Here is a 12,298-nt window from a genome sequence, read left to right on the forward strand (position 1 = left end):
GTCCCGAGTTCAATTCCAGTCAAGGGCATGTACCTTGGTTGCGGGCACATCCCCAGGGGGTGTTCAGGAGGCAACTGATCGATGTTTCTCTTTCATCGATGTTTCTAACTCTCTATCCCTTTCCCTTCCTCTCTGTAAAAAATCAATAAAAGAAAAAAGAAAAAAAGTGTTCTTTCCACAAGGTGATCGAGTTGTATACACCTTAGCTGCTCCCGGCTAGGTCTGCTGTCACCGGGGCCCACTGGGAAACTCAGCTTTCAAAATCAGTGTTTGTTCACTGTGGGCGATAAACAGGGGGCTTTCGGAAGCAGACTGCTCTGCTCCATTAAGCCCCAACTTCCAAGGCCAGCCGGTCCCCTCCGGACAGGGGCACACCAAGGAGAGACCCTTTCCCTCTGGAGTGTAAACTCCGATTTTCTTTTAGGTGGAGCTAGACTATACTGTTATCTGTTGTAAGGGTGATCTGAATTAATCTTTTTGGTTAGGACTTTTATCGAACAGGGAGTTGATTGCAAGTTTATAAAATTTAAAAGTATAAATTAGCCCTGGACAGTGTGGCTCAGTTGGTTAGGTATGTCCTGTGCATCCAAAGGTTGTGGGTTCGATTCTAAGTCAGGGCACATGCCCGGGTTGCATGCTTGATCCCCAGTAGGGGGCATGTGGGAGGCAACTGGTAAGTGTTTCACTCTCACGTTGATGTTTCTCTTTCTCCCTCTCCCTTCCTCTCTCTCTAAAAATCAATTTAAAAATCTTTACAAAAAGTACATTTAATAGTAACAGTATCGCCCAACCGGCATGGCTCAGTGGTTGAGCATTGATCTATGAACCAGGAGGTCACCATTCAATTCCCAGTCAGGGCATTTGCCCAGGTTGAGGGCTTGATCCCCAGTGTGGGGCATGCAGGAGGCAGCCGATCAATGGTTCTCTCTCACTATTGATGTTTCTCTCTCTCTCCCTTCTTCTCTGAAATCAATAAAAATATTTTTTTAAAAATAGTAATAGTATCTTATAATGAACATATTTAACACTTTAATCCTCAAAACCTCCCAGCAGCTGTTGTAATGTTTCAGATATATAAAGCCTGTCAGAAATGAAACATATTACCTTAAAAAGATGCAGAAGTAGATTTTACTACGCGGGTGATAGTCTGAGTCCATGGAAATAGTAAGAGAGGAAACAATTGGATGAGATAACCTGCAAGCCAAGGGCCTGGCATTTAGTGAGCTAAGGCCGAACTAAAAGGCCTGGTGGCTGGTGCTGTCTCTGCCTTAATGAAACCACACTCAGAGTTACAGGCACCCACCTCGAGCTGAGCGGGGAGATGCCCGCTGTACGCAGGCATCCACTGGTACAGGCGGGTAAGCATTCCTACAGCAAACAGCTCCTGCTCGCAACCTAGGAACCCTCACTGAATCACACTGACTGGCCTGGAGCCTCCCGGCAAGAGGCCGGACATCCTATCCTTTGACTCATCCTCCCCAGAAATCAAGTCATTGTTGTGACCAAGTCCTCCTGCCCTTGGGTTATCCACGTGTATTGTCCTGGACTGAGCTCTAGTCCCAAGTAAACCCACGGACCCACGGATCCACGGAGGGGTAATGCTTAGGTCATGGGAAAATCCAAATCAGATCAGAAGCCTGGCTTCGCAGAGGGCACATACCCACTTGCCTAAGCTGGAGGCAGGCGGCTGCGGGTGCCAGGAGGCACACCCTGGGGCCTGGCGGAGCCGTGGGGTGTGGAGTCCTCACCAGGCCCCCGGGGACGGGTGGGGGCCCTTCTCAGGCCGATGGAAGCTTTAGCAGCTGAGCTGCTTTTTCCTTCCGCACCAGGCGGCCGGCTCCCTCCACTCCTGCGTCCCCGGAGCGGATTTCCAAAGGCCCGAAGGAGGCCAGAGAAAGCGGCGAAGCCTAAAAGGTGAGAGAGGAAGCACCGCGGCTGACCGGGAGCGCAGGGGGTGACCTGGGCGGTGCTCCAGGCCGACGGGCAAGCTCCGGGGACGCAGTGGACAAATGGGAAGCTGCACGCGTCGGAATCAGCGGCCCCTGGGCGCTCGCCCCGCGGTGCCCGACCCCTGGCGGCGGCCGCTGGCCGGGTGAGCGGCCTGGCTGCCCGCGGAGATGCCCGCAGCGCGGCCAGACCGTCCACGGGGAACCAGGCTGCGGAGTCGGCGCGAGCGCCCTTCCGCGGCCACCCAGCCGCGCTCGGTTCCACACCTGGGCCCTGCGGGGCTGCCTCGGGGACCCCGAGATCCTGGGCCGCCCGCACCCTGTCCCGCACGCCGCGCCCGCCGACCCAGTCCCCGGCCGCCTGAGGGCCACGCGGCGCCGCCCGCACCCAGAAGGGGCCAAGCGCCCGGGGCCGGGGAGGCTGCAGCCCGCGGAGCCGCGCCGGGAGCCAGGCGCTGGGATCAGGGGCGCGCAGCCCGGCCGCCGCGGGGAGGGAGGGGAGGGGAAGGAAGGGAGGGGAGGGGAAGGGGGTGCTGAAGGCGCCGCGGGTCCCGGGGCGAGTCCCACCTGAGCCGGGGAGTCAGGGCTCAGCCGCAGGAGAGGCCGCTGCTCAGGAGGAGGGAGCCTGAACTCGCCGCTGCGGCTCAGCGGAAACCGCGCCGCGCCGCGCCGGGCCGGGCCAGGGGGCGCCAGGGAGCCCCGCTCCGCCAGCCCACGCGGGCGGGGAGGCGGGGAGGCGGGGAGGCGGGGAGGCGGGGAGGCGGGGAGGCGGGGAGGCGGGGAGGCGGGGAGGCGGGGAGGCGGGGAGGCGGGGAGGCGGGGAGGCGGGGAGGCGGGGAGGCGGGAGGGGATCCCGCACGGGGAGGCGGGGCGGGGCGGGCCGGCGTCCCCCGCGCCCCTGGCCGGGTTGGGGTGCGGGCGCCGCAGAGCTGGGAGAGCAGCGGACTGCCCCCTCGGGCCTGTCCCGGCTCCAGGGCAGGGCAGGGGGAACGGGCTCTGCTCCCTCTGGTCGCCTGGCGTGGAGGCGGGTCTTACTGTTCCCTTAGTTAGGACCCAGCGGCCGCCCTGGCTTTCAGAGCTGGGGCACTCTCTGGGGTGGATTGTTTGGGGTCCACTCACACTCTGTGTAGTGTACTCGCCTCTCTCCCCACCATCAGAAAACTCGCCAAGTTCAAATGCTACTCTGTGGGGTTTAATTTTTACCATTTTGTTATTTTATAATTACTTTAACTTTTATTGTATCGTTTCTTGAACCCCCATCCACCACACTGGTCTAGAGCATACTAGAGTTGATCAGTACTGACTCTACTTGAACGGATGGCGGATTACATGGAGGTTGACACAAAGAAAACTTATGCTCAGACACAGAAAGTCACCAGTATTAAGTGATACGATCATGAGGAAAAACAACAGTTTATTTCTGTTGTGGGCAGCAGGTGTTAGACGGGTGGGGTCTGACCGGACCCGGGTTCAGCAACCTCGGTAACCTGAATTCTGGCCAAGAAAGAAATCAGAGCCAAGACCCAAATAAGAGAACGTTTATTTGGTAAATCGCAGAGGGGGAAGAAGTAATTCCTAGAAGAGATGGGCTTAGGAAACCAGTTGGCGGGGGAGGGGGGGGGGCGCTGGGGTTATAGGCTCCCTGTGCTCCTGGGCAGGAGAGGCACTGAGCCCTCCATCCTAAGGGTTTTAGGGGAAGTCCCGGGGGAAGATCTCAATGGAATATTCAGCAGCTTTCCAGGGGTGTCCTTTCAGGGTCTAGGTCTCCACTGATTAATGGGTCTGAGCCTGGAGAGGGGTCATTATTCAATGCAGCTGGTCCTGAGGTCAGCCATGGGGTCACTTGTCTGGTTTGGCTGCTTTCCTGGGCCTGGAGCTGAAATATAACTGAGGCCTAAATGTTATCTCTAGGGAGGAAAGGTCAGGAGTCCAAAAGGCATGACCAGCAAATGCTAGGGGAGAAAAGGTCACCCTGAGGGCGAGGTCCCACCCTACCACTGTCCTTTGCTAGGCACCCAGGGCTTTCCACCTGGTGACCTGTACCTGGCCCATTGTTCTTCCTCTGCTCATGTCTAATTGCCTACCACATCTCCAAAGGCTTACATGCTCTTAAAATAAGTTTTTAGGTGCTACAAGTTCCGTTAATAACCTGCTAAATTAGGATTGTTATCTGGATTTTTTTCAAATAACACAAAAACACATGGTATTTGACATGTGCCAGTAATTGTTCTGAATCACTTTACAGTATTAGCTCATTTACTGTTTATGTAAAGGACTTGGCCTATTTCACACTTTGCCCACCCCATACCAATAAGGACAGTAATTTCTTTTTAGCATTTTATTGATTTCAGAGAGGAAGGGAGAGGGAGCAATAGAAACATCAATGATGAGAATCATTGATTAGTGGCCTCCTGCACGCCCTACACTGGGGATCGAACCCACAACCGTGACCTCCTGCGTCATAGGTTGATGCTCAACGACTGAGCCATGCTTGCCAGGCAGGATAGTAATTTTTGAAAATGCTTTTCTCAGCTTACTTGCCTTTTGTTATGTACAGGAAGTGTAGCTTTCCTGTTAGTTGATTCAAATTAATTGCAGTCATTTAAAATATTTTTTTTAACAAGCTGGTTTGCCACAATAAAGATATCCTATATAATAAAAGGCTAATATGCAAATCGACCAAACGGCAGAGTGACCGGTCGCTATGATGTGCACTGACCACCAGGGCGCAGACTCTCAATGCAGGAGCTGCCCCCTGGTGATCAGTGCACTCCCACAGGGGGAGTGCCGCTCAGCCAGAAGCCGGGCTCACGGCTGGTGAGTGTAGTGAGTGTAGCAGCTGTGGCGGGAGCCTCTCCCGCCTCTTCGGCAGCACTAAGGATGGGCTGCTGGCCAGTTGGACATCCCCCAAGGGCTCCCAGACTGTGAGAGGGTGCAGGCCGGGCTGAGGGCCCCCTGCTCCCCCTGAGTGTATGAATCTCATGCACTGGGCCTCTAGTATATATATATATAGCCTTAGCCAGTTTTGCTCAGTGGATAGAGCATCAGCCTGTGGACTGAAGGGTCCTGGGTTCAAGTCCGGTCAAGGGCACATGCCCAGGTTGTGGGCTTGGTCCCCAGTAGGGAGCATGCAGGAGGCAGCCAATCAATGATTCTCTCTCATCATTGATGTGTCTATCTCTCTCTCTCTCTCTCCCTCTCCCTTCCTCTCTGAAATCAATAAAAATAAAAAATAAATGAAGCTGATAATGGCATCAACTTCAAAATATTGATTTAAAGATTAAGTGCAGCCCTAACTGGTTTGGCTCAGTGGATAGAGCGTCAGCCTCGGACTCAAGGGTCCCAGGTTCGATTCTGGTCAAGGGCATGTTACCTTGGTTGCGGGCACATCCCTAGTAGGGGGTGTGCAGGAGGCAGCTGATCGATGTTTCTCTCTCATCGATGTTTCTAACTCTCTCTCCCTCTCCCTTCCTCTCTGTAAAAAAATCAATAAAATATATTTTAAAAAAATAAAGATTAAGTGCAGGTATACAATGCCTTTTCAAATTCTTTGGGATCCTATGTATTCCTGAATTTTGTATGGAATAGGGTATATGCAAACCATTTACTAACCAACCCCCTCAATGTGCCCTGGGTCAGCAACAAATGAACAAACAAAACAAACTCACAGACACAGACAACAGTATGGTAGTTACCAGAGGGGAAGGCAGTGATGATGAAGCATCCATCTTATATAAAAACTGTTTGAAATTTAACCCTGCTATTTGGCTTCTGTAAATGCTTGCTTGCTTAAATAATAAGGAAAATAAGACTACTCCCACTTTGGAGAGGCCATTAAACCTTCCCAGGACAAAATTATCAGTGCTGGCACCAGGCCAGGCCTCTGGTTGAGGTCTCAAGGCCCCAGCACATAGGGGCTCTTTAAGAACTTGCAAAAGGGGCCAGAAACACCCCATATTTGGGAGACAAAGAAGGTAAAAACATATAAATAGGGAAAGTTCCTCCATGTTGGGGCCCAGAATTTGAGAGACATTTTCCTCTGGACCCGCATGTAATAAATGTAACTCCATCTCTCTAAGTATTGCTTGGTTCTTCTCCGGTTTTCTGCAACAATGAGAGGATGAAGAGGCCAAACCAGTCAACTATATGGTAATGGAAAGAGACTAAACTTTGAGTACACAATATACAGATGATGTATTATAATGATGTACAACTGAAACGTGTATTAACCAATGTTATCCCAACTAATTCAATTTAAAAAACACCAATGCACAGGGCTCACTTAAGGCAAAGATAACCCCTTTGCTAAGGAAACTACCATTATGACCAACCCAGTTAAGAATTTACGACCACACCACGGTGTGGTTACTCAGTTACCGGTGTGGTTACTCGGTTACCGGGCTCGTCGGGCATGCCGAGTAGCCCCTGAGCTTGTCCAGTTTTCTACATAGTCCCTTTTTCGTTCACACCTCTTATTCACTACTAGAAGCCTGGTGCACAAATTCGTGCACAGGTGGGATCCCTTAGCCTGGCCAGCGATTGGGGCTGATGGAGGCGCGGGGAGGTGGGGAGAGTGGGGAGGTTGGCTGTGGGAGCGCACTAACCACCTGGGGGCAACTCCTGCGTTGAGTGTCTGCTCCCTGGTGGTCAGTGCACATCATAGCGACTGGTCATTTGGTTGTTTGGTCGCTTAGGCTTTTATATATATATAGATTACTTGAGGATTCTAAAATTAAAGGTATCTTATTAGGGAGTAGGACAGTATGATGAATAAATTCTGGACAGCACTAGAGTAAATTCTCTGCATTGCAATTGAAATACTGAAGCATTTGAGGTTTTTGTGTGTGTTCTGTTTGTTTTGAAAAAAAGTATTAAGAAGATACTTTTAATTTCCATCCTATCTTGTTAAAAGATCTTTGTTTGCTAAAAGATCACACATGGATATGTGTAAAAGCAATAGCTTACAAGAATTTTAAGGGATTAAGTTGCAAAGTTCAAGAGTATAAGCCCCAATATAAACTCAAAAACAGAGGGTAGCATATCTGTTATCTGAATATAGAAATATTATAAGACATTTAGGATAATATTTTGATACTAAGATTTTTAAAAGACACAAAAATCATCCTTACAGTAATTGCCAGTTATAAACAATCAGTAAGTCTTAAAATTATTTTCCAAAAATACATCTTAATTAGAAAAAGTATGCTTAATACTAATAGTCTTAATAATGCCTAAAAAAAATTATGGCTTATCCTCATTTTCTTAAAATATGAATTCCAAACTTATACAAGTTATATTCATAAAACAGTACCAGCTCCATTCATTGGTATTGACCACTTTAAATTAAGTCAAAAATGAAATACATTATTACTATTTTAAAAATTTTATTCAAATTAGATCCATGCTTATTATTTACACTAGTGACCCGGTGCACAAAATTCATGCACATTAAAAGGGGATTAATTAGAGGAAATAATTTAATATTGCTATTTGCCCTTTCTCTATAATAGAAGTGTCAGAGATGAAAGAAAATTAGTAAAATGTATATGAAAACCTTCCTCCTGTTAGAGTCTGGGGCACACCACGGGACCCAGAATCAAGTCCCCGCCCACCCACATGCACCTCAAAATCGCGTAAGACCCCGACCCGACTGCCCGCCCCCCAACCACTGGCTAGATCCAGACCCGGCCAGTCCTACCCTTGTCAAGCCCTGCCAGGCAGGGGGCATAGCCTCAGGTCCCCTGGCCCAGCGCCAGGATGGGGGGCGTGGCCTGAGGTCCTCCATCAAGATCTGCCAGGTGGGGGACACAGCCTGAGATGCCCTGTCAAACCCTGCTGGGTGGGGGGCATGGCCTCAGGTCCCCTATCAAGCCCCACAGGGACAGGGGAGGACATAGCCTCAGGTCCCTGCTGATTGTTCGTTAAGGCTCCTTATGGGAACTTGGCCTCATCTGTGGGTGCATCCATATTTGTGACAGTGATGGTCAATTAGCATATTCCCTTTATTAGATAGGATTATTTCATTAAAATTAAAATGTTTATATCAATTTGCTTAAATCATACTTTCAGCCCTTTACAAAATTTTATAATTTAAAAATGAATAGTGAGAATTTTTTTAATAAAAATGAAAAATTATGGTATAATAGTACAAATGTATACATACTAAACTAACAGAAGTAAAACAAGATAAAGTATCTACAGTCATTTTGTTTTCTTATGGCTACTTTCTAAATACTATAAATCATATACTTCTAATATTCATTTGTTTTCCTATGGCTAATTAATTCAATTAATAAATCAAATGCCAATTGAGGGATCGTGAGAACAAATTTTTCCTGAACATTCTTTTTCTTTTAATGTATTTTCATTGATTTCAGAAAGAAAGAGACAGAAACATCAATAAGCATCATTGACCAGCTGCCTCCTGCAAGCCCCACACTGGCAATCAAGCCCGCAACCCAGGCATATGCCCTGATCAGGGACTGCTCAACCACTAAACCACACCAACTAGGCTGAACATTCTTTTCATTTAACTACAAAAACTAATGTTTCCTTAGGTCAGAAATTACCCATACTTAGAATATCTTAAATCACAATATAGATACATTCCTCCATGTGCTAAGTACTGTAACACTGGAAGTTCTCAAAACAGAAGCAAAGGGGGAAAAGGAATGGTATTCTCAATTTAGTTTCCCCAGAGTTGGAAGGATGCCTAGCATCTGTGCTTAGATGTCTATACATAAAAAATAATGTCCGTACCTCTTTTACTCTTCTTTCATATTCTTGAAATTAAGATTTGTAGTATCTTTGTTTTCTTCCAAGAATAGAAACATCTAACTGCAAACTATATTCTTATCCATTAAAATATTATTAGAATATGGATAGAGAAGCCTTAATGACAAAGCAAAATATGGCAACCAATATTCAATACATATTCTTTTACTTAGTGGAGTCTTTCAAGAAATTGATTTAGTATACTTCTCAACTTATAAATGTATTGAGATATCTAAGTTTACAGTAAAACAGGATCAGTATGAATATCAACTATTCATTTGCAGATAAAGAACAACATATGGTTATATACAGCCAGAGACGAAATTAGCTGCTTTGAATTTTTTAATTAAATAAATTGAAAACACTTTAAAGTTTTAAGTTGAACTGGTTTTATTAATGTTAAGAAGGATTAAGAGAAGAGAATGTTTAATATGAAAATAGAAGATATCATTTTATTTAAATTTTCCCCACAACTAAATTTTCTCTCACTAATGAATATTTTAAAAACAATTTCATAATTCCTAAACTTCTAATTTCAAACATTTGTCAGAATTTTGCAACTTAAGTTTCCTATATCTTCTAATTCTGTATATTTCTTATTGCTATCAGTCTTGCCATTTCCTGTCAGCCCCTGAATTAAAAAAAAAAAAAAAATCAAGGTGACAAAAAGCGATTACATTGATCTTACCACTAAAATATAGAAATATAATTTTATGAATTTGGCTCACTCTGAAAGAATATTTACTAATGCTAAATAAACATCAGAAATCCAGTGCCAGAAATAGGGTCTGGAATACAAAAAGGAAAGAAAAAATGTGTCACTTGAATTACCCTGAAAAGTATTCAATTCCTTAACATGGCTTACTTATAGTTAATACTCCAAAGTTCTAGTGTTTAAAATTTAACTCACAATTGAGAATTTTTATTTGTAAGTAAAGGCAGCGAAATGACTTTCAGTAATAAAAGGTATTAAAATATTTCATAAGTATACAACACAGACTGGTTAACTTCTTAATAAAATAACATTGGGAAGAAGGCATAGCTATTTTTTAAAGCTATATGCACTATTTTTGTGTTTAAAGGTTCAAGAAAAAAATAAAATGATAAATTACACAGAACTGCAAATGCCAAATTTAAATTGATTCCTACAGTTTCTCTATTTTTGTTATGAATGTTCTGTAATATGAAACATTCACTTTTAATGTGCTACAAATAAGGTTTTACAAAATGTGAAAAAATTTTCAAGAGAAAATTATGTTAACAATTTTATTGATTCATTTCATAGGATAGTGAAAACAAAACCTCTTCAAAATCGCTTATATTGTTCCTGATACCATCACAAATCACTAAGCACATTTTCCCCATTATCCAGCCATGCCTAGATAACTGCGTAGCTTAGCTTGCTCCAGATAGTAACACAATTTGTACAGACTTAATTGTGGAATCTGGGTAAAATAAACCTTCAGACCACAAAAATGTTTTTAGTTTTTTGGGTGTGTTTTGTTGTTGTTAATCCTCACCTGAAGATATTTTTTATTGATTTTTAGAGAGAGTGGGAGAGAGAGGGAAAGACAGAGAGAAACATTGATGTGAGAGAAACACATCGATTGGTTGCCTCCTGCACAAGCCCCGACCAGGGCCTGGGTCAGGAGGAGCCTGCAATCAAGGTATGTGACCTTGACTGGAATCGAACCCGGGACCCTTTGGTCTGCAGGCTCTATCCACTGAGCCAAACAGGCTAGGGCCACAAAAATGTTTTTAATTTATTCATCCTTTAATCTTCTGTGTCAGTGTGACTTCTACTTTAAAGGAAAAATATTCAGTTCAAAATTTAATAACAGGAAGTTTAATATATTTTTTTAATTGGACACTTAATGTCCATTTTCATGAGCAGTAACTAGAAATGTTGAAGATTTAAATGTGAAAGATTTCAAAGTTTCAATATGTCAATATCACTCATTAAATGTTCTCAATATATACAAACACATATAAATTATAGATATAATTAGTTTTTATCTATAATACAATGTATGAACACCATTCTTCTTCCCTAACCATACTGATATAAGGATAAAGTAATAAATCTCGGTGCTATTCATGGGGGGAAAAAAAAAAAAGATGCTTTAAAAAATAAATCTTTAAAGATAGTTTCAAAAATAAAGTTCAAATATTGCACAAAATAATTTAACTGCAAATATTACTATATACTATAAAACTTTCTTCAATTTTTTAACTCTATAATAAATTCCACTTTCTAATTCTATAAGAGAATTTATTGAAAGTCTGCCTTTTTTTATTAAATGATTACATTCAGTTTGATAGGAATGTAATTTTCAGAAGTTAACTGAGCCTCTGTCTTAAAAGTTCGTCTATTTGAGTCTTATACATATTTTTTACATCTTCAAGATCTAATCGAAGTTCTTCTGCCTCTTCCGCTTTTTCTCCATACATCTGCAGAATAGTGTTGTATCTCTGATCCAAATCCTACAAAACAGATTTGTTTACAATTTGTAAAGTAACTGTACAGAACATCTTGATTATATTTATATTATCATAAACAAGTCACCAATAAATACATTACAATCTAAATAAAAGTATATAGTCAGCTCTTATGAAAATTAAATTCATACTCCAGTCTGTTGGAATAAATAGCAAGTAAAAGAACTTAAAAAATAAACCGTCCACATGGCAATCACTCTTCTGTCCCCCTACAGACTTATTTTGCATATTTGTCATGCCATATTTCTTTACTTTTTAGGAAAATGCTTAGTTCTATAGAAACTTCAAAGATTACCTTCAAAAGTATCTTTAAAGTGCCCTGGGAGGATAGGGGTTTTTAAGATTAAAATAACTTCTGGCTAGCATTTTTTAGCTGCTCCCGACATCTTATTAAAATACCTGTAAAGACCATCTTAAAGGTGAAATTCCCACTTCCAACAAACTAAGACTCAGAGCTGGTCAGCTTATGGCTTGGGTCTAGCAAGAATTTCTGCTAAGAAAAAGGCAAATCTGAAAAGAATTAGAATGTAGTATTCACTACTACGTATGTCCCCTACACATACAAACATACAATCAAGCACTGTCAACCCCAAAGGTGTGAAAACACCAGGTCATTCACACCCTGTGTCCTGACTCAAAGAAGCATCTGGTATGGAAAGCCATTTCTCCAGGTGCATCAAACAAAAGCACACGTGGGCCCAGTAACCACATGCCTAAACAAAGAGCCAGAGGTTTTGACAGAGATTTATGCATAAAGTTGTTTATAGCACCTTTTAAAAATCAAGTTAAAAAACTCACAACCACCTCAACAGCCACCAGCAAGGGAATTAAATAAATTATGATATAGCCATAGGATTACTCATAAAACCTATGCTTTGGGAAAATTTAACAATATGGGAACATTTTCACAATACAATATCAAGTGATTAAGAGTAGAATATAAAATGCATTTACAGTATGAACCCAAATACGTTAAAATAGCACATGCATGCACGCGCGTGCACACACACACACACACACACACACACACACACACGTGTGCCCTATAAAAGGCTGAAAGCTAATACAGAAATGAGTTA

General features: G+C 43.7%; 2 protein-coding genes across 3 annotated transcripts in view; both read right to left on the bottom strand.

Annotated features, from left to right (window-relative positions):
- EOGT (EGF domain specific O-linked N-acetylglucosamine transferase) overlaps positions 1-2,614 on the bottom strand; it is a 50,031-nt gene extending 47,417 nt beyond the window's left edge. The window contains exon 1 of the mRNA XM_054708183.1: positions 2,514-2,614. The gene's annotated coding sequence lies outside the window, so the exon portion shown is untranslated. The remainder of the gene's footprint in view (positions 1-2,513) is intronic.
- A 6,454-nt stretch (positions 2,615-9,068) lies between these two features.
- TMF1 (TATA element modulatory factor 1) overlaps positions 9,069-12,298 on the bottom strand; it is a 37,700-nt gene continuing 34,470 nt past the window's right edge. Inside the window, exons 17-18 of one of the 2 annotated variants that reach the window (XM_054708182.1) lie at positions 11,118-11,204; positions 9,069-9,508 (exon numbers count right to left, since the gene is read on the bottom strand). In XM_054708182.1, the coding sequence (XP_054564157.1) occupies positions 9,482-9,508; positions 11,118-11,204 (114 nt within the window). In that variant the 3' untranslated portion in view covers positions 9,069-9,481. Of the gene's footprint in view, positions 9,509-9,972; positions 11,205-12,298 lie in introns of those variants that run through there. The other variant, XM_008154157.3, reaches the window with a different exon arrangement.

Source organism: Eptesicus fuscus, chromosome 18, assembly GCF_027574615.1.
Source record: "Eptesicus fuscus isolate TK198812 chromosome 18, DD_ASM_mEF_20220401, whole genome shotgun sequence".
In the NCBI taxonomy this organism is placed as follows: Eukaryota; Metazoa; Chordata; class Mammalia; order Chiroptera; family Vespertilionidae; genus Eptesicus; species Eptesicus fuscus.